This window comes from Haliaeetus albicilla, chromosome 3, assembly GCF_947461875.1.
Source record: "Haliaeetus albicilla chromosome 3, bHalAlb1.1, whole genome shotgun sequence".
NCBI classification, from domain to species: domain Eukaryota; kingdom Metazoa; phylum Chordata; class Aves; order Accipitriformes; family Accipitridae; genus Haliaeetus; species Haliaeetus albicilla.
The window spans coordinates 35,972,272-35,994,469 of NC_091485.1; the positions used below are offsets into that span (position 1 = coordinate 35,972,272).

Sequence of the window (22,198 nt, forward strand, 5' to 3'; positions counted from 1 at the left end):
CAAGTCCATTTGAATTACTAGTATTGGAGTAAACCATATATATGTGCATGTTTATGTCTATATACTTGTATCAATAAAAAAATGAAAGTATATACATGTTGATATGGGAAGAAGGAAACTTTTTGTTGTGTGCCCTTACATGACGTCTCTGTTTTGGAGCTCTCTCAAAAAACCCATTGTACTGGAGAGTCTTCCTCAATTTGGCATTTCTACCCTTCAGCTGGGTGTCACCAGCCTCATAGCAGGGTTAGGAAAACTGCTTTTTCTCTTACTGCATCAGTGCCCTCCTGCACATAAAAATGTGCAGATGAAGGCTGTGTCCTGCAGCAGAGCCATTTTCCTCCCAAATGAATACACTGATTTATTTTTCCCTTAACTATTGTGTATGCAAATATTTAATTACAGGAATATAATCTCAAAATTTTTATATTACATGCTTTTCTGTCAGCTTATTGTATTATGAAGATATTTACAAATATTTTTAGCCGGTGACACAAAATACAAAGGTTTGGGTTTTTTTCTGCATGGATTTTAATACCTGATTTAAATCCCCAAGAAGTATGTAAAATTTTGGAGAGAAAAAGAAGATACTGTGTATGAAATGAAACATGTATTGATTGGCTAGACAGGAGTAGTGTTTTGTAAATAAACTACTACCAGACTTTAAAAAAGCATTCTCTAAAATAAGTGCTTTAGAAAATGGGAAGAGGCTAATAAAAAAATAGCAAAATTCATACTTTCTTTATTAATTTTGTGCCACCATTTGAACATTATAGTTCTTCCATGAATAATCACTTCAAATAGGTGTTGAAAAGTAAATACCTCGTTCCTAATAGACGTATAAAAGTTTAGTAGTAGTTTTTTGTTGCAGTTGTTGTTAGTTTGGAAAATAACCTGTCCGCTCTCTCTAGTTCCCGGGGGTGGTGGTTTAAAGTTAAGCACACAAACTTTTTCCTCTTTGACTGTAACTCTGAATATGAGAGATCACTTAATCACTGATTAATTCCATCACTGTTGATTCCATATTTTCATGTCAAAATCAACTAGCAGCTGCCCTGAAGTAACACTAACGTTTACTTGTTGATATTTTTCCTCAGTTACTTGCAAAGTAGCTGACGCCGATTCCACGCCCTACTAAAGCTGTGTCATGGAAATAGTGTGGTGGTTTGGGGGTTTTTTTACAGTATTTTCTCTCCATCGGGAAATAACCAAAACCAAACCAGAAGAGATTGTTTATCTATAAAAAGAACTTAAAATGCACAATTTTGTGTTGTCCTTCATCAGTGAATTTAAAATTTCATTTTGAAATTTGGCCCTGTTTGCATTTAAACATTGATCCACAGCATGGCAGCATCTTGTCTCACACCTCGGATGCTGCAGCATATGTGAGCTTGTGTTCTGAGGCTTCCCAAATGACTTTTTAATTAGTTGTTATTACTACACAGCTCATAGCTTTTCCAGTGTGCAGCCATGTTGATTTCATCACTTATCTCGTCTTTCATGTGAAATAGTCCTGGTTGCTCTTGTGGCTGCCTGGCGTCTCTTTCCCTCCCTTCTTGTGGCGTGGACCAGCCTTGGTGTCCTGTTTCCATGACCTCCAACATCACAGCAGCGCTGACATGTATGCGCCTGCCATATTACTGCTCTATTGTGTTGGGGGTTTTATAAGGCCTTTTTTCACATTTTGTTTTCTTATTTTTTTCAGAATCCCCTGGAGCATTACATTCCCCCGTTCAAAGCGTGGACAAGAGTTTGGCATTGCACTTTTACAGGTACCTTTTTGAATTAAAATGCACATTTTTTCCCCAGGTTTGATAAAAGGCGGCCAGTTCCAGAAGGACTTTACCATGCCCTCTTCTGCTGTCCTGGGAGGTGTGTTCTGGTAGTGAATTTCTCTTCCTTGACCTTTACTAATCGATTGGGTTGGCACATTCATTAGTTGCAAATATATACTTCGGTACTGTTTAAGGAAGATTGAGGCTTGCTTTTGCTGGTCTCAGTCATTCAGCGGTGTATGTGTCAACGTGGCAGAATCCTTTGTGGAAATAGTCCAGTAGTTCCAGGCTTTTTCCCATCCTTTATTCCCGACCTGTACTTTGGTCACAGTCTTTCCATTCAATAGATTGCGTTAGCTTTTTATAGCAGAGACCTTTGGTGCGAGTGAGCGCTTCTAGCCTTAGTCCTCCAGAGCTTTCTGTTATTTATCTGTTTATTATTACTGCGCTCAAACACAGAAGAAAGCTTAAACATCTCTGAGTCCATCCACAACACTCTGAGACTGATTTCAAGGTCTGAGCAGGAGATGAGCATTAAAGTTTAAAATCTTTCATTCATCATTAAAGCCCCTAAACAAAAGGGGGAAATCCAGTGTCAGGAATAATGGAAAGAATGTCATAGCTTGATTAGCTTCATCCTTAGTGAGTACAAGGAAACCAGCTGAAACCCAAGAGGGCAGGAGGGGCAGGAGCAATGCATGTGGCACTTTGTACCAATAGTTATACAATTCTTGAAAGACTAGTGGGGCACTTCTGGCATTTCACTGGAGCAAAGAAAAAAAATCAGTAATCAATGTCTGATGTGTCATGTATCAAATCAGCAACATGCTTCACTAATACTTAGTTTTAATTCAGGTCAGTAGAAGACGTTTCATGTTCGTCTTTCCAGTCACCATATTTGGCTCCAGAACATAAATTTGCATTGTGTGGGGTCTTAAATTAACAATTATCGCTGCTGTTTTATTTCAAGACAAAAATGTTAAGTCTGTGAGTACACATGGCTAATTTAAGGGTAAAAATCTGTTCCCAGAATGTAGAAATCATCTCAGAAGCCATTCTGTTAGCTGAGGAAACTGGGAACTTGAAATTCCAGATACGTTGTAGTATGAAATGAAAGGCAGCAAAACTTTCTTAGTTGTGTCAAGGACTGACACCAGAAACATTCAAAGCCTTTTAAGTGATCTGTGTTAGTTTTTGTGGTCACAAGTTAACCTCCGCTAATTTCACAGTCACATTTCATTTTTTTACCTTCCTGATGTCATGCTGTATGGGATTTATTTCTGCCATCTTAGAAAAGGGATTCAATGTTTGGTGTTCGTACAGATGCTCCAGGAGGTCTGTAGTTTTCTTGGAGATATATTCTCATTTTTGCAAACAGAAAGCATTGGATCCGTGATTTGTGATGAAAGCAGCATTCGGTCCTGGCTGCGGTGACACGGCCAGCCCTCCCTTGCTACTAGCTTTTAGAGAATGTCTTGAAACCAGTCCAGATCAGTGATGAGCTGGTGCTAGTGAGTGAGGGACATCCCCTTCGCTGGAGGGACTCAGTTCCACAGCGGTGACGGGGACGGTGTGCTGGCAGGGAGCAGTTACCTTTACGCAGCAGGTGTGGGCGGATGAGCAAATGGAGACCACGTGTCCTCACTTGAGGCTCAGCACCTTGGCTCCTGCATCCCATTATTTGTCTGGCTTAGGCAGCTTTGGCCCTCTGATGTTCAAATTCAGTTTCTCTAGATCCACCTACTTTAAAAGTTTGCTGATACTCATCTCTGAAGAAGTAACAATTTATTGGGATAAAGCAGTAGCTACAAGCTTGTGATACTTGTATCCAATTTCTGCATTTGGAAGAAATTTCCTTTGTTATTTTGGGCAATCATCCTCAATCCTGTATTTAGTTTGCTGTTTGGAGATTTTCTTTTGCTTACAGGAGCGGGGGGACCTATTAATGTGGCTGTGTATCACAGGTCTGAGAGGAGAACGGATATGTAGCAATGGTGAGGTAGTGTGATACTATAAAGAAGGATAGGAATAGAGAAATAATTTAAGCAGTCTTTCTAAGCAATAGTCTTAAGGCACTTGTGAGGACAGGGTCAAGAGCATTCCTAGTTCAGGACTCCCCGGGGGCAAGCCTATTGCATGTCTCGGCACGCAACAGCACAGGAAAGGGAACTGAAAGCAATGCTAAAAAGAAGAACTGGATTTACCGAGGAGTCTACAGCAAACCTCAGCACGCATTCGATTGACCGTCCGGTGTTTCTGGTCGACTGGATTTCCTCCACTGTTCATTTTCCTCTTGAACACGTGCAGGGCTCCAAGCCTGCCCTCCGTCTGTGATGTCCTCCTGACAACCCCACTGGCACCGGCTCCTTGCTGCCGCCAGCCCCCTCCCTAGGCTCGGTGGACAGCCTGCCCCGGCCGCGGAGGCTGCAGGAGAGAGGAGGGGATGTTATCTGTTGACTGCAGCCCAAAAGTGGCCTGGGTTGGAGGGAGCTTTGCTTCAGGAGGAGCTTCACTGGGAAATACCCTTTTCCACTGCACCCTTACCCTGGCTTTGTTCCCTCTGTGGGACGTAGGAGCTGCAAGGGAGGTGATGAGGAAGAGCACTTGAAGTATCTCTTCCTTCTTCCTCTAATTCCTCTCTGTCCTTGTAATCTTTTTCTACTCTCCGACGTGCTTTTTGGTGCTCCCTTCTCTATTGCACCACCTTTTCCTCTCTGCTCTTTTCCTAGTAATTGCATTTCTCCTCTGCCTCTCTGTGTCTTGCCATTTCTTGCTCTTCTTGTGTCTGTCCCAATTCCAGGTTTTGGGTTTGATTTGGGTTTTTTTTTTTCCTTGGAGCCAGGATGCCTCAACCCTCCCTGCACTGCCTTCCTTTCCACTTGATTAAATGCACTGATTGTGACTTGATACAGCTTCTGTTTCTTTAAGACAATTAGGTTTTTATGGTTTGTTAAATGTCGTAGCCAGGAAGAATTTCCATTGTCATCCTAATTTCATCAGGGCCCTCAGATATGTGAAAACCACTCAGTATGCAGAGTCTGGACAGTCACTTATTAAAAGCAGCTTTCTAAGAACATTGTTTTAGTGAAGAGTCATTACATTAAATGTCAGTAATAGCAAAACACACTTGGAGCATCGAACTTGGGTATTAAAAGTTTGGATGCTCATTAAAAAGTCACTAACTGGATATTCATTTTCAGATAAATAGTTTGTGAACTGTTTATGAAGATCAGTAGTTTTAGCATGTGGACTCGGTGGGCACATATTTCCAATACAGCAATTAAGAAGAAAATATACTCGATGTCTTCTAACAGCTAACATCTCAACAACTCTAGTATATACATCTGCTGTAGTCCAAGGGGTTACACACAAATGTGTAATCATGCCATGCACATACAGCGTAGTACTTGTGTTGGGTTATACAGCTGCATCATTGATTGCAGCATCATAATAATACTGAAGACCTAAATTGCATTGTGTTCCAGTGCCAAAATTGGTATTTTTAACCATCTGCTTGAATAAGTCTTAATTATACAGACGTGTCTTCAAGGCATAGTGTTATGCACTCCTTTCATTTTCTTTCTTGACTTCTAACATCGTGTATCTTTAGACTTGAGGCTGGAGAAAAGGGGAATGAACTGTCCTGCAGTATGGGAAAATGTTCTCTTATCTAGAGAAAAACATAGCTGTACCAGTCAAAAATAAACTAATATCATTCACTGAGTTGCTCTGAAGGTTGCAGTGCCCGGTAACGCTGCTGTAAATCATGTGTGGTTTGTTTTGTTGGGGTTTTTTATTATTATTTTAAAAAGACCTGATTTGTTTTTACATAGTCAAAACTTTTATAGTGCATTTCTTTAAGAAAAAATAAACGGGCAATATTTCATGTATGTAACATTTCAATGCTTAGAAATGGTTAACTCAGGGCAATTATGGTGTAGAAATTATTTTTAAATAGCTGTGCTGACCTTGCTGCAGTAATATCTCATGTTACAGAAAGGCTGTTTAATACAAAGAGTTTTGACAAACAAGACCCCACAGCTAATCAGAAAAGTGGCTCAAAGTCCTCAGTTGTCAGAATTAGGCCACTCTATTGTACTCCACTGGCTGAACATTATCATTTTTTTAATGGTACTGGGTTTAGCATACTCGAGAGTTTTTTAATTGTGCCTACTGTACTGCCTATTAAAGGTGGTCGTGTAGGTTCTTAATATCAATAAAAGACATTCCTTGGCTGTATTTTAATATTTATTTCTAAAGATGAAATGGTTGTGTTCATGTATAGAGTTTATTAAAAAGAATTTTCTGTATAACAAGATAAGAGTAATCTGTTAAACTAAGAGAGAGAAGTTTTCAATATATATGATCTATATGACTTTCTGGTTTCTTGCTTGTAAAAATTTGGTAAGTATGATAAGAAATATTCCATATACTTGTGCACTATTTCTTTCAAATGTGTTTTTCACAACAGGTAAGAAACTTCAGAAGGATGCTATTAAGCTTTGTTTTGAAATTTTGAAAAAAAGTATTTTAAAAAGTTTCTCTTACTAATTAAATCTCTGACTGAAGGAAAGGAAATTTTAAGTATGATATATTTTTTCCATTTATAGTAGCTCTTTATGGTTTCTGGGTTTTGCACAGCATAAATTGTTGGGATTGTTCCTCTTTCCTGGGCTATATTTGTTTACTTTGGGTCTTCATGTATTTGAACATTTCTGGAGTTTTACAGGGTTAGTAACTGCAAGGTAATGTCTAACTGCAGCTGGTTTCTTTGTGGGTTTATTGTTATTTCTCAAATAAAATCTGTTTATAGCTATGATACTATGTTCCTTTAATATATCTCTCATTGAAAACAGTTTTAGAAAACTTTCCTCAATAAATAAGAGTCTAAACATGGCAACTTGGGATTTCATAGAATCATAGAATCATTTAGGTTGGAGAAGACCTTCAAGATCATCGAGTCCAACCATTAACCATTTCAGGGCTTTTGACCTCCTATGACAGAGTCTGGTAAATTTTTTCCTTTCCTGTAGCGTTCGCCGCATATCAAGGTGCCGCGATTAGATCACTGGTTGGCCCGGACCAGGGAAAGAGACAGATAGCACACACAGTGTGAGCGCCAACTTCCGCCTTTTATTGCGCAGTCAATTCCTTTTATACTAACAAGGATAGGCGGGATTACAGACACATCATAAGGCTGCGACTAACCCTCTAACTTTCCGTGACATTGCGAGATCTTCCGAACGCCGAACCCTACACTTTCCCACAAAAACGAGCTGCCAGTGGGAGACACTGGAGAAATGGGAGACAGGATCAAATCCCCAGTGCCGAACTGTGGCAAGTATCCCACCTCCTGAGGAAGAACTCAGCAGAATATTGAGTGGGTCTTCCTATTTCAGCTGAAATGTCCTACTTGTTACAAATTGCTTAATTGCACTGGAGCAGGGTTAGTAACCCGATTTCCTCACCAAGTATCCTATGCGGGCTTTTTTACTCTTTCCTTAATTTAAAGAAAGCTTGCAAATATTTATTTTTTTAAAAGTGGAAACCTTTGAAAAGAAGTGCTGGAGAAGGATCTGTCTCTACATATGGTGTAGCCTAGTACTTTGAGCATCTGCCCTGGAGGGCTGCTTCCAGTCCGCACTCCTAGTCAAGCGGAGGAAAAGGTGTTTTCTTTGTCATCCTCGTCATCCCTGACTGCATTTTTAGGGCCGGCAGGTACCTGCTGGATAAGGTGGTGTGAATGAGCGAGACGGGCAAGGAAATGCCTGGTTCCTCTACAGCTTGGGAATTAGCCATCAGGGTCGGCTGTGTGCATGCCTGTTAGTAGAAACAACAGGGCTGCACCTATGCTGGGTGGCACGTGTGTGCAGGGCATGCCTACGGGCCTCTTCCCCTGAACATACCTCTTGTCCTACGTGCTCACGTTCCTTCCAGATTTCTCACAGTTCCTTTCCATGGAAGTTAAATATGGGAGGTGGGGAAGGTGTCCAGGTTTTGACCTGGTTTGATGTTCAGGACATAGCTAGGGTGTTGTACCCAGACAGAAGAGCTCAGAATTGATTCTCAATTTATCAGTTTAAGCAAAAAAGTACTGGCAGAGGAACATGTGCTTCAAGGTGAGCCTAAACATCAGATACCCAAGATTTTATGAACACTGCTGTCACTTAAATAGTGAACACAGAGACTCTCTTTTCCTACAGAATCTGCCATTTCAGATGTGTCTGTTTCAGCGTTCATTAGTTTTGAGTGCGCAGCTTGAGGTTGCTTTTACAGGTTTGCATGAAGCGAGATGCCAAATCTCAAAGGGAAGCCATGTTGCCTTGCTGCAGTAGTTGTGAAGGAGGTGAACCTACTGAAGTCACCTGGTCATGGGTCCTCAAGTCTGACTACAAGGGCTGTGTTGGTAGACACACTGCACATTTAGTATAAATTTTCATTTTTAAAATCTATACTTTTCACTTTATCGATTTAAATCTGGCTTGATTTCTTAGTATTTCCAAGTTTACATGCAGAAGAAGTTCCTCTAAGCCAAGGTGATTTATGTTTTAGGGCTCACTCCATAGTGCAAGTTAAGACCGAGTCTTGTCCTGTAGTTGCACTGGTGACGGCAAGTATACTGCAGCAGAATGCTTTAATTTTCATACAAGTTTTCAAACACTTAAAGGATTTAGGACTATGGTTAATTTATGTCAGTGTGTTAAATAGTCCAGAATTGGCATTTTGAAAATATTGCTATCAAAATGTATGTTCCATAGCTGAGTTAATCAGTTTTTGGTGAGGGTTGCTGCAGAAGTTACTGAGCTGTTTCCCAGCTGATAATGATAATCAGGTTTTTGGTGAGGGATGCTGCAGAAGTTACTGAGCTGTTTCCCAGCTGCCTAATTACTGATTACGCTCATGCTTCTGTTGTTCTCTGCAGGGCAGAGGATCAGACTTTGCTGTGTGGTCAGGGGCCACGTGGGTGACTGATATATGGAGTCTGCAAATCCTGCTAGTGAGGCGGCATATCAATGTGGTAATACTAGAATGAGGGTGCTTTGCAGGTGTATCTCCACATTTTTGCCGATAGAAGATTTTGATTTCCTTCTTCACTAGTGCATATGATTTCTACTGAACGTAGCACCACAAAGATTTTGGTAGCTTAAAATACGTTTCGCTCTTAAAATGGACTTATTAAGAATTACCATGGATTTGAGATGTGAACTAAAATGAATAGTGTTCCACTTAAAACATTTTTTTCTGAGCTTCATAATTAAAACCGTTTTGTTGTTCTGCCTCCCTCTGTTTTCTCCCAGTGCACAGCGATGACCCCTAAGTTAATTTTTTTCTTTTTTTTTCCCCACATATTGAAAATGTTACCACTAGGAAAAAAAAGGTAGTTTATCAGGATGCCAAATGCAAGCATGGCTGTGAAGGACAGCTGCCAGGAGCAAGGAGTTGCGGTGCTAGCTTTTCCTATCAGTTGAGGAGAAAAAAGGAAAAGCATAGTCCAGATAGCCCTGCTCCTTCAATCAGAGCAGAGCAGGAGTTACTGTGTCTTGCAAAAACATGATGGTGCAGTGGGGAAATGGTTTGAAGAGGAGGTGGTGAAGGAGCAGAGAAAAAAGAATCCCCCTTTTCCCAGAGAAGAGGGACCAAACAGCTGAGACCTGGTGCAGCAGGGACCTGTCTCAGGGTCTGATGAACCTCTGAAATGTGATAGAGCACCAGGGCCAAGTATCCTGTTTTGAAGAAGGGGGTTGTGTTGGTTTCTAAAAGTGCAGAGAGGATCCTGGGGAAACTGTGTAGGCCCAGGAGACCACAGGATAAATTGGGAATTGTGATGTTGTTGTAGGGAGGAGGCTATAAATTTAAACATGATGGTTATGGAGAGATGTAGAATTAAAAGGATAAAAGTGGTTTGGACTTGGGACCATTGACACTGGCTGACGAATGAGCAGTAAAGGTGTTTCCTAAAGCTTTTGCAGAGTGTTCGTTCTCATAAAATGCACACTGAAATAGAAGTATTCACATAAAGATAAAGCTACAAATGTAATAAAAAGTTACATTCCTTATTATACTTTCTTAGGCTCTTTCCTGATTTTTTTTGTTTAAATGAGAGGCTGAAATTATTCTGAAGAGTGCAGTATGGTGTAAGCAGCACAGGGGTCCAAAGAAAACAGAACTGATTTTCAATTACAGCTTTTACAAACACAGCATGTAATATTGCTCTAAATAATAAGATGACTTTTTTTTTTTTTTTTGCTATCTAGTTGGAAGAAAGGGAAATTTCATTTCTGAGCTTCCTTGTGCATTTATGCAGCTGTCTGCGCCTTTTGAAAGAAATCAGAGTTTTCATGTTTGGGAGCCATCTGTAGGGCAGTATTTACCCACAAGCAAGTGTCACTGAGAGTAGATTGTTGCTGCTGGGTAGGAAATGTAACAGTGCTGGATTTCAGAACTAAAAAGAAGCAAAATACTTTCCGAAGATTTTTTTCTTTCAAAGAGGCAACTCTATCCAGCTTCCAGTGAGCACTAAGCATACATTACAGGGGCAGTATGTAAGTATAGCTGCTAAGTTGTTTTCCTGCTTTCCAGGCATTTGTACCTCGGTGGATATTCCAGAAGCTATTTCCCCATAACAGTGTTAGCATTTCTGCTTATGGCAGCATCCTGGTTTAAACCTCATCGTTTTAACTGCACAGTGAAATAGAAAGAGTGCTAAGTGGTGGCAGTGTTTTGTTTATGGAGAGTTTTATCTTAAAAGTCTTTGAGTGTGATGAAAGAGCAAAGCAGAATCAGTGTAAATACATCAGCCCATTGTACGTTCATCTATGCAAGTTATTACAAAGTTAATGCTAGTTGTAGTTTGGGGTTTAGTTAGAAGTAATACATCAGCATTGAAAAGTGGCCACCCTTGCCAAAGTTTGTTACCTTCCCACTTGGTAGAGATTTCCCACGTCTACATAATTCTGCCAGTCTTGGTTTTAGGTCACTGTAGTTCACATTTTTTATGACCTTTTGAAGGCTTAAATGTCTACTTGCACAGATACTGCTCTTCATTTACTGTTCACTGTTTCATGTTTTGGGGGGGAACAGAGTTGAAAATCAGTACTTTCATTAGTATTTTGAGTCATGGTAGATCCAAAAGATTATTCCATCTCCTCATGCTTTATCTTGACAGGTAATATTATGTGAGACCAAGTCTACACCCATACACATGTTTATCTAAAATTGGTTTCAAAAATGAAATACTGCTGCCATTCTGGGTGTGGATTATCTTATCTCAATTTAAGCCTAGTTTATTTAGGCTTAGCCTGTATTTTTAAACTTAGTAATATAAATATGTGAGGGTTATAATGACATTTATCCACAGAAGAACTTATATCAGTTTTAGACATACACATTAGTATAACTCAGTGCATAGACCTGTAGCAAGCTATTCTCAGTGAAGCCCTCATTTATAGGCTTTGCAGGAGCTGTTAACAAAGCAGCATCTTCTCAATGGGACCTGCAGCTATGAAGTACACCTAGTCGTTAGCAGAGCCTGACATTTTCCATCTGTGTCCTGTGTGTCTATGCAGATTTTGTTTTGTGATCTTTGAGTCCTGTTGAGATCACTTGTTGATTACTTACGCTGGAATTCATGTGATGTTTATGGTGCATCTTGAGGTAGTGGTAGTTATATTTTATCCCCTGGAAAATAAAATTGACACGGGCCTTTAAATATCAAGGAAAGCGGAGTAAGGGCTGTCAGCCTTCATTATATTTATCCACTGTGTTTCATCCTACCTCCTGTACAATCCCTTCATCTGCCGTCCCAGAGGGATGAATTAAGAGCATGAGCTTCATTGTAGCTTTGTCGGGTGAAACTGTGTCCTCGCCAAAGTCAAGAGCAGAAATTCCACTAACTTCATTTGGGCCACATTTTCACTGTTGTTTTTTGCTGCTTTGTTGCAACTTGAATACTGTTAAAATATGTAGTGCTCTTCAGTGGAGACTTTTAGGCAAAGACTGGCTGAAACTTGGCCAACATGCAGGAGCTACAGGGCAATAGAGAGCTGGGGAGGGAAGCATGTTGTCTGCTGTCAGCATCATTAAGTTTGTGTTTAGAATGCAGCTTTAGGTATGAAAGAAAAAATACAACTTGTGTATTGTACAATAACATTGTGTTAATAATAGTGCTAGAAATAAATACTTGCCAGAATGGGTCCAGTTCATAAATTTCTTTTACATTTAAAAAAAAGGGCATATTTAGAATATATAGAACTGTAATTCCAGAGTTTCTGCATAGTTTATCGCCTCCTACTTTCTTGGCTTTAAATCAAGGAAAGAATATTTTATAGAGGATTCATTTGTAGTTAATGTTAGTTGTATAGCTATTGCTGCTCCAGGCTGTATTGTGTTCCCCTAAATCATGCAGATAGTGCATCTGTTATTTAAATGTGAATATCTGACAAACATATTACAGACCTAAGAGTCATTAGAGCACAATGCCTAGAATGAATAAGTGCTTTGGATCTTTGCCTCTGTCGCAAAAGAATCCTGAATCGAAGTGTCTGGCTGAAAATACAGCTTTAAAAAACCAAAACCCCTCTACCCCTTTGTACATTTTGTATTCTACTTAGCAGGTCTGCAACAGTCGCTGGGTGTTGGAGGAGCTCGGTTAGTAAGAACTTTAAGAAAGGTTTTATTCATGTAAGTGTAGTACTAAAATGAACTATGTTTGAATGTGTGCATAAGTTTTTAGCTTTGTTTTTCTTTAAATAATCTCTTAAGTCTAGCAGTTGTTAGAAGGAAGAGCAGTAACGGAAATCTGGAGGGAATCCTGAAAAACACAATTCAGTCCACAGAAGAATTACACCTACAGAGTAGACATTTGGATGTAAACAGAGTAAAAGGAACATTTCTTAGGTCCCTAAGTATATTTCACACATTTCTTCAGAGTGGATGAAGAAAACCTATTTACCTTTGAATTTCTGCCGTGCAAAAATGGTACCAGAGCTGTACACGACAGGAAATTCAGATGCCCAAGCAGTGTGTTTCTTTGGAGTTTAAGCCAGAAGAAAGCCATTTCTATACCCCTGTTGCTCCAGCGATGATTTTCACAACTGGAAGCTAAGTGGCACAATTTTGTCTTCCTGAGACTACACTGTACTGTTGCTGCTCAGCCTTTTTCATTACTGATGAAATTAGTAAGTAGCAAGGCTCTCTAGTGTCGCTGCTGTGTTTCAGGTGCCTGTGGGCAGCAGAGAGGCTGGTAGGAATTGCGCTCACTTTCCCAGCTAGCAGCAAAATTAGGCTGCAGCCATCATCAGCACAGGCAGGAGAAGTTGTTTCATTAGCACTTTACATTCATCCACCTCTCTTTCATCCCACTTTCTTTTCTAACAGTATCTGGTTAATAATTTTTAGCTCTCTGAGACGAGAGTACCGAATAAACTTTCTGGTGATATTTAAATGCAGCACCTCAGTGAAATGAAGCAATTTAAACAACACATAAAAATATAGTTGATCTTTTTCGTAGTTGCATGTGCCTTAATTTATACCAGCAGCCCCACAGGTACAAAGCCTCCATGTCTGGCCACGTAACGCCCTGGCCGTCACTCCCCCAGCTCCCTGTGCTGGCTCAGGTGGACATCTCTGCCCTGGCTCCTCACCGGGTCTTTGCTTTTCTTTCTAGGCATGCCTGAAGCTCATTGCCAGCCACAGCATATTTCCATTGACTTCAGGGCACTTGGCCCCATACATGCTTGCAAACAAGTGCTCTTGTTCTCTCGGATGAACATGCATGCACAGTGGGATTTTTTTTTTTCTTCTTCTTTTTTTTTTCATTTTAAGTGTGGTGTTGAAGCCAAAGTGGATGCTTAGCCTCGTAAGCAATGCTTGCTGGCATTGACCAGGGCCGTCCTGAGTGAGGGAGTTTTTAAGTGCTGGGGAAAGACTTCCAGAAGCAGCCTTGAGTCCAATGCCTTGGTTCCCACAGCTCCGATCTGTAGTGGTGTGCAGAGCTGCTTGCCGGGAGGAGAATGGAATTGGCAGCTGTCCTCTGGAGCAGGACCATGGTGGCCTTTAATGACAATGGCCAAGGAGGAAATGGAGGGTTGTGGTCTCACTTACTCAAGTGGTATGAACTCAGTTGGGTGACCGTGTTTAGTGCAGAGAATTGGGGTTTTGGTTGTTTGGGGGTTTTTCTTCCTCCTGACAAGACCTCTGCTCTCACATAGATGTGATTTCTGCACACGAGTATCAAATATACACACCGATGGGGTATTTTCACAAGCACTTAGCCATCAAGCCCTGAGCTGGCAACATAGAAAGATTTGATTTGTGTGTACGGAAGAGAAATGTGTGTGTGCAGATGTGTGTTGGAATTGACCTCAGGGCATTTGGAAATTTGATACTTAATTTCAAAATAGTATCAATAAATATGTTGATTCAAATGAGGAAAGCCAGCTTTTTCTCTTTCATAGAGACTTAGTTAAAATTCAGGAAGTCAAACTGCTGAGGAGTTAGCACTAGGATTTATAAAACAACATTGAAAGGGAAGCTTAATTAACATTTCACTACCCTTTCAATTGCACTGAATGCGTGTCTGGTTTATCACCCACCTAAATATGTTAGTTTGTATTTGAAGAATGCTTGTGACAGTGAGCCTTCAGGAGAAGGCTCAGCTTTTTCCTATAATCTCATTATAGCATTTATATATTTTATTTGCTTGCTTTGACCTTGAATGATTTAGAGAGAATATTCAATGTATATATCATGTATTTCTGGGAACCGATACTTGAGGATGTTTCTTTTTACTGTTAACGTATCTTTAGCTGGAATTTAATTTTTTTGTGGGGTTTTTTGGTCTAAACAATGTACTGATGGCACACCCTGTATTAGTAAGTTGGGTGTTGATGGATGAGCACACACAGGATGGCAGTACGCACGACAGCAAGTCATCCCTGGGAAAGATGCTGCTCTGCATTCCTTAGGATGAGTGAAGAAGCAGCAGCAGCTTTTCTTTCTCTCATGGAAGAACACAGCAATAACAGAAATGGGATATTAAAAAAGGCAGCACAGATTAATGGGGCAGTAATAAAGCAAATGAGACCCATTAGTGAAATCACAGCTTGAAAAGTAGATTCCGTGATAAGTGCCCTTCAGTGCCTCATGTGGGAAAAATTGTTAACAGCACTTGTAACATAATCCATGGTGTTGGATTTTAGACTGTTGTGACAATCCTAAGTGATATGATCTTAAAATAATTTAGATGAAGGTAAACTTCATTTGCGCTTAGTGCTTGATAGAAAACTTGAATGATTATATCTAAATGTGAAGAAAAGTTCTTTTCTTTCAAACCCAGTCAGAATGTTTCTGCATGCTCCCAAAATCTTTCATCAAAAAACAAAGCCTTTTTCTGTTGTTCTGATAAGCCTGTAAGGTGATCATGAGAACTTGGGAAGCCTTATTTTACTGCTGGCGCACTGGTGCTGTGGGGACGAATGTTCAAACAGATGTTGAACTGGAATCGGTGGCTTTAGTGAGATCTCCTACTTTTAATTGTTGATTTTATATTAGATTAATGGTAGAAGGTGTGCATTGCACTTAAAACGTTACATGTTTCTGCTCTCTTCTTTTTAGACCAAAGAGTTTTCGGAGCATGTAATAAAAAAGGAGAAAACCCTTCATTGCCTAGATTTACAGACTACGCTGCCTCTAGGGAGAAAAGTATTTGGGGTGTAGAGATAAAATACGTACATAAATCAACTAATCAAAGCCAAAGATAGTAGTTCGAAAGTGCTCTTTCATTGATCTTCAGGAGATAGGTGGGTCTAAGTCTGAATTGACACATTTTGCTTCCCTTTCTCCCTCTAGAAGTGCATGGCTGTATCATGGTGGGGTTTAGGTTTTTTACTTTTTTCTTTCCCAGTGTAATTCTGTTAGATCCAAGCTCAGGCTGTAAGCAAGGAGCAACACATTTCTTGTGAGACGCAGAAGGGTGCAGGGCAAGAGGGGGGCACGGGCGCCCCGAGCGCCACGTCACCAGTGGCTGCATCCCATCCGTCCGTCCGTCTGTCCATCCGGCAGTGGGAGAGGAGGGCCGGGAGGCGGCTGTTGCTATCGCTCTGATGTCAGGCGCTCTCGCTAATGTGTGGTTGGTTATTCTGCGTTTCAGATCGCTGCCGGTAGCGGAGCACAAAGGGAACGGCGAGACTCCCGCATCTTTCAGCGAGAAGAAAGGAGTCAGCGGAGCAGACTAATACGGACTTGCGTCGGGTGGCCTTGCCCTACAAAGGCTGCCTTTAAAAGAGAAACACAGTGTTATTTAATGAGCTGTGAGATGAGGCGCTGCTGCTAACGCTCAGATCCCAGGATTCATCGGCTATTCATTGTGCTTAATGTACATGTTTCTGCACCGTGCATTTAGGAGATCCCAGAGAAGAATCCAAAACGGCTGCGGGGGAAAGACCACCAAACATGCCTACAGAAACACTACCGACAGGTAGCATGGTGAAGCCGGTCAGCCCTGCTGTGACTTTCACATCCGCCGTTCCTCTCCGCATCCTGAACAAAGGACCCGACTATTTTCGCAGGCAGGCGGAGCCTAATCCAAAAAGACTGAGCGCAGTGGAGAGGCTAGAAGCCGACAAGGCAAAATACGTCAAGAGCCAGGAGGTCATCAATGCCAAGCAGGAGCCCGTGAAGCCAGCAGTGCTGGCAAAGCCACCGGTCTGTCCCGCGGCCAAGCGAGCACTGGGGAGCCCCACCTTGAAAGTCTTCAGCAACAACGCGAAGACCGAGAGCGGCGTCCAGAGAGAAAATCTGAAACTCGAGATTTTGAAGAACATCATCAACAGCTCCGAAGGCTCCAGCTCGGGTTCAGGGCATAAGCATGGTCCCCGAAACTGGCCGCCCCACAGAGCTGATTCAACGGAGCTGAACCGACACTCATTTGCCGAGTCTTTGAAGGTTTACCCCACGCAGGGCCGTAGCAGCCCGCAGGAGAGCAGCTCCAACGTCAGCAGAAGGCTCCTAGATCAGTCGGCAGAGACTTTCTTGCACGTCTCTCACAGCTCCTCAGACATTAGGAAAGTAACTAGCGCAAAGCCCTTAAAAGCAATACCCTGCAGTAGTTCAGCCCCACCTCTGCCTCCAAAGCCCAAAATTGCTGCCATTGCCACCCTGAAATCCCCAGAGATTGAGGCAGTCGAGTCTGGATGCGGAGTCAGTAGAAGACCCTCCCTACAGCGATCAAAATCAGACTTAAGCGACAGATACTTTCGTGTCGATGCAGATGTCGAACGATTCTTTAACTACTGCGGACTGGATCCTGAAGAGCTTGAAAACCTCGGGATGGAAAACTTTGCAAGGGCTAACTCAGATATTATATCCCTCAACTTTCGCAGTGCAAGCATGATTAGCTCAGACTGTGAACAGTCTCAGGACAGCAACAGTGACCTTAGAAATGATGACAGTGCCAATGACCGTGTGCCATACGGCATTTCTGCCATTGAAAGGAATGCCAGAATCATCAAGTGGTTATATAGCATCAAGCAAGCTAGAGAGTCACAGAAAGTGTCCCATGTGTGAGAGAAAAATCCACTGTAGAAAAAGCAAGGACTGTATCTTTGTCTGTGAATATTCAGTTGTGAAGGGTTGTGAAGTCTACTTGAAGTCTTGTACACTTCTCAAATCTCTTTGTGTTGCTTGTTGTGCAATGTTTCCAAGTTGCATGCCTGTCAACATGTGAGCTGACCTGGCTTCCACTTGAACAATAACTAACTACAAAGCCTGGCTGAGCATACACATTATCTGCCAAAAGTTTAAGACGAGAATCTAATTAGGGCTTCAGTATAATCAAAGTGTTTACATGAAAAGGTTATATGACTTCTTTGGTATTTATGTGGTTCCTTGTGGATTTTATATATGTCACTTTTTGTCTTAATACAGATATTGTCAACTGACATTACTAGTTTCTAAGTTGAAACAGAATCTCTTTGGGGGAAAGAAAAGCAAAATTGGCCAAAATAAGAGGTTTAGGCATACGACGATAGGCAAAGCAGCCTTATCTCTTGTAGAAAGTGCATTACTGGCACAAGTAAAACTGTTTCTAAAAGGCAAAAATGCTACGTTCTTAAATTATATATCATTGTTAAACTATATATCCCTACTTGTAGTAAGGGACTGTTCAGTAAAGGTTTCTTTTTTCTAGGTAAGCTCCCTCTGTTTACAGACGTAGTCTAGGGAATCTTCTTGACCTCTCATAAACTAAATGAGTCTTGCATTTGGGTTGGTGTAAGCATTTTAATGATTTTGTATTATCCCTGTTGAAAAAGCTTAAAGGTTGGAGTCAACAGATGAAAACGGCATAGGTGCGGGATTTTGTGGGTTTGGTTTTTACTCAAAGATTCCTGGTCTTAAACTTTTGACAGGAATGATTAGATCCTATAGCTGATATTGAATGCCTTTATTAGTCAAACACATCATGACTACAAACTCCATGCTGTCTTTTAATTTTTTGTAGACCTATTCGAACAGTTAATGAACAAAAATGGAAACACACAGCCATATCAATATAACGCCTCCTATTCAGAAGTAAATACACTCAGTAGCTGAACTATATCTGAAAAATTGTGATTATGTTGTCTTGCATATGTTATATCTAAGGCTGTGAAAGTTTGTTACAGCTCTAGGAAAGTGTAGAAACATGACAGTATGTAGCTTTTTTTTTTTTTTTTTTCCTCCTTATGATGGTTAGTGCTGCAGGTCAACCTGTAACAAATCTTTTGACAATCTGTGTCTTCCCAGTGGTTTTAATTAACTGTCATTTCAACTGACAGTGGTGGTGCGGTAGCGGGGAAGTTGAAAGTACAGTGGTCTGCTTCATTATTATTGTATACATGCTTTGAAGTAAATTGCAGCACTACCTTATACTTCATCAGCTAATAGGAAACTTTTTTATTGTGTAAATGCTGTAAGACTTTGTATATACTTCAGTTGTTACGAAATCTTTAAAAGGAAGAGTGTTATGCTAATAAATAGCTCCTGGTGCAGGTATGGTAGGTTTTTTGTTCTTTTTTTATCCCTCCCATTCTTAAAACTGTATCAGGAACTCAATTGCAGTGTGTTTTAGTGCTGTAGAAGGTCTCGGTTAAATAATAGTTCCAGTAAAAGGTTTCTTCTACTAAAGTGCTTTTCAGAATATAATTTTTTATAAAGTAACTCTAGCAGCATGATCTGTGTGAAGAACTAGAAGAGATTTTCAAGACTCCTAAAATAGCTTGCTTCTTCCTTACCTAGCAATGTTACTGTTCCCGTTTATAGCATCTGTTCATAATGAATCACTGCAGTCTTCTGAATTATTCTTCAGTAGTGCTTATTTATATATTTGAATATTAAAGATGTTTTACAAAGTCAGGTTCTATCTTTTCTCTAAGAAGCCTGTAGCCCAACTTCTTACAGATAGCCACAGTTAATGCAGGCAAGACTGGAAGCAGAGCCACACAGTCATTTGTTGCCTATGGAATTATCCTACATCAAGTTTTATATAATTGTTTTCCAAATGATTGTTCAGGGAGGGGAAAAAGCACACATTCAGTTTCAGGAGGCTACTTCATGGTTTTTACAGTTGGCTTCACAACCTAAGACTTACAACATTCTTAGTTCGGTCAAAAAAATGAGGAGCTATGTATTTCATCTACAGGCACATTTGTGACATTTTAAGCTCCATGGGTTTCAGTTGGCATTGACATCACACTGGTTTTTCAAGCATATTTTTCCAATAGTAAGTTCTACTCACTTCAGTGACTATTTTGCCAAGGAAAATAATGCTTAAGGGATTAAAGCCAAGTGTAATGCAGCTGTACAGCAATGAAATAAAGAAGTTAAAACTGAAATAAAAATGCACTCACATTGTTCTCTCTCAAGTGTTTTAACAACGATGATAAACATGCTATCTCAACTGTTGTCAGCCAAAAACAGTGATAAAGAAGCCTTTGTAACTAGAAAATGGATTAGAGCATATGCTAGTATTCTGAACTTGTTTCTCAAGGTTTGTTAGGAAGCTGTAGGCTCTTGAGAAATCAAATTCATTTCCTTTTAGTGCCGCAAGGGGTTTAGGCTTGTGAGCTATGTGTAAGAGATCATTTCCTCACCCGAGATCTTAAGAAGCACCTTTGACACAGGCTCTGACTCTGCTATCCCTGCTTCTTACAACATGCACGTGAATAAGACTTTACAGGACCCAGACCTTCACAGTCAACTGAAGTTGCAGCTCTGGTGCGGTTGCAGTAATAGAAATCACAAGATTGCAAACTGTCCACAAGGCTTTGAACAAGCAGGTAACAGTTGTCTTCATCTGTCACTTTATTACAGTTTATGTAGATAGGATTTATTTATTTATAGTCTTGCTATTACTTGTCTGTTTGCATAAAAAACAAATCGTTGGTGTCTGATCTGTTTTTATTTTCAAAAGGGGATAACCATTTTGCCTTAGCAGACAGGTAATCCATCGTGTCAAGAGGGTCCGTTGTGTGTCTCTGCCTTAGGAGATTCCTCAGTGCCAAACACTGAATGTGCAGGGAGTTGTAACCAACTCGAACGCCTCATCAGGGACCTGTTCTGGTCATGTTCCTGCTGCCTCCAGCAGGCATTTACTCAGGTGCAAAGCGCACAGCAAGTGTCCATGGTTAAACAACAGCTCTTGTTGCAGCAGCAGCTCTGGAGGGAGACGCAAGTCTGTGGCGTCCTGGGAAAGCCAGTACTGAGCCCAGCGCTGACAGTCCTGGCCCCAGAAGTGGAAGAAAAACACAGTATGTTTTCAGTTCACAATCATGGACGCACAAAAGAAACCACCACAGAGGTTTATGGTGGTTCTGTTATTTTGACTTGCTGGGGAGGGAAAGGAAGAGGAAAATGATGTGATGAAGTACACTTGGAAAGCTATGTACAGCTTTGCGCAGAGATAAACCATTTCTCTGAGGGAAGGAGACGGGCAGCAGAGTAAAACTGGTCTTTTAATTACTTCATATTATATAGTAACAATGTCATGAAAGCTGAGAGATGCAGGATCTGTGCAGCAAATTACGTTCAACAAATACAAGTACTGAAATTTTCCTTTTTTATGAATACTGTTTCTGCAAGGGAGAGTGCTGTGCTGCAAGCATATGCGCGATCTGAGTGACCAAGGGCTTTTGAAGGGTAAACACAGAATGATGATGCTTTTGGCAGAAATTCAAAAATCAAAAGACACGCTCAGACAACAGAGCCAATCAGTATTGCTGACTTATCTCTTTTTACAGCAGCTTATCCATCCATGGAGGCCATACGCATTTGATTCCAGTCATTCAATGAAAAACAAAGTGTTTAATGGAGCTCTGCAGTACAGAGCTGTATAATTTCAGTCTGCAGGAGAACAGGAAAGGAGCTATACCTTAAAAACAGTCTTCCCAATACCTATTGATTATGGGATGATAGTGTTTAGGACATTATATTCAGAGCTTACTTGTTCATAAGGAACTTTTTATTAGGCAGAGTAGTCAAACGGCAGAGTAGTCAAACCAATAAATCTGGGAGGTGCCAGTTTTCCAAGGCTATAAAAATCGTGTTCTACGTGATTAACGGTGCCACACCAGTAGCTGAGCACACTAGGCTTAGAATATAAGCATCTGGAGCTTTTTTCCCATGAACAGTAAGGGCCCACTACCTATTTTGGCAATGAATATAAATGCAGTTACAGTGTAAGGTCCCTTTGTGCTGTACAAGAGAATAAATTAGTCGAGGTGTTTTGTCCTGAATTGTAATATAACTCTATTTTAAAATCATTGTTACCAAGGCTTAGATGTTTGCTGATACTCTGAATTCATCTGACATTCCTTGCTGTCAGCAGAAGGCATCTAATAATCTGCCCTTGAAATATATCACCCATAGCTTAATGGGAAAGGCCATTAAAATTGTTCAGTTTAAGGACTTTCATCTCCTGATGATGGCATCTGTTATGTGAACCTCTAAATAAGCAAATTTCAGTCAGAAGTGTTAACCCATAAACGCCTTTTCTTTTTCTCCATGGAAATCCCAAGTGGTGATCAATATCTGTGTCCTAGTATTTGTTACAGTTTGTACGTTGCTGCTAAAATACTCGGATATTGTCCATTTGGGGTGCAGTGCAATATAAAGTGGAGACACCTACACCACACCATCTGTCTTGCTCTGGTAGGTATGAACAGCCTTCAAGCATATTTGATCACTTAAGAATTTGGTTGTGGCTGCCCATCAAAGCTCAGTAATAATAAGTGGTGACTTTTTTTTTTTTTTTTAGTTGTCGTGAACAACAATCATTTATGTAACAAAAACTGTAGTCTCTTAAATGTCATTCTTCTAAATTTAAAGTAATTTCCATGATGGTCTTATGACAGGAGTAAGAGAGTGCTAGTATCTGTGCTATTATTGTT

General features: G+C 40.6%; 1 protein-coding gene across 6 annotated transcripts in view; it reads left to right on the forward strand.

Moving 5' to 3' along the window:
- Nucleotides 1-18,806, forward strand: part of FAM110B (family with sequence similarity 110 member B) — a 116,181-nt gene extending 97,375 nt beyond the window's left edge. For 3 of the 6 annotated variants that reach the window (XM_069779373.1, XM_069779375.1, XM_069779374.1), the window contains 2 exons: nucleotides 1,706-1,772; nucleotides 15,925-18,806. In XM_069779373.1, coding sequence (XP_069635474.1) covers nucleotides 16,227-17,339 — 1,113 coding nt within the window. In that variant the 5' untranslated portion in view covers nucleotides 1,706-1,772; nucleotides 15,925-16,226 and the 3' untranslated portion in view covers nucleotides 17,340-18,806. Of the gene's footprint in view, nucleotides 1-1,705; nucleotides 1,773-8,768; nucleotides 8,794-15,924 lie in introns of those variants that run through there. The other 3 variants (XM_069779376.1, XM_009922800.2, XM_069779377.1) reach the window with 2 other exon arrangements.
- The last annotated feature ends 3,392 nt before the right edge of the window (nucleotides 18,807-22,198 follow it).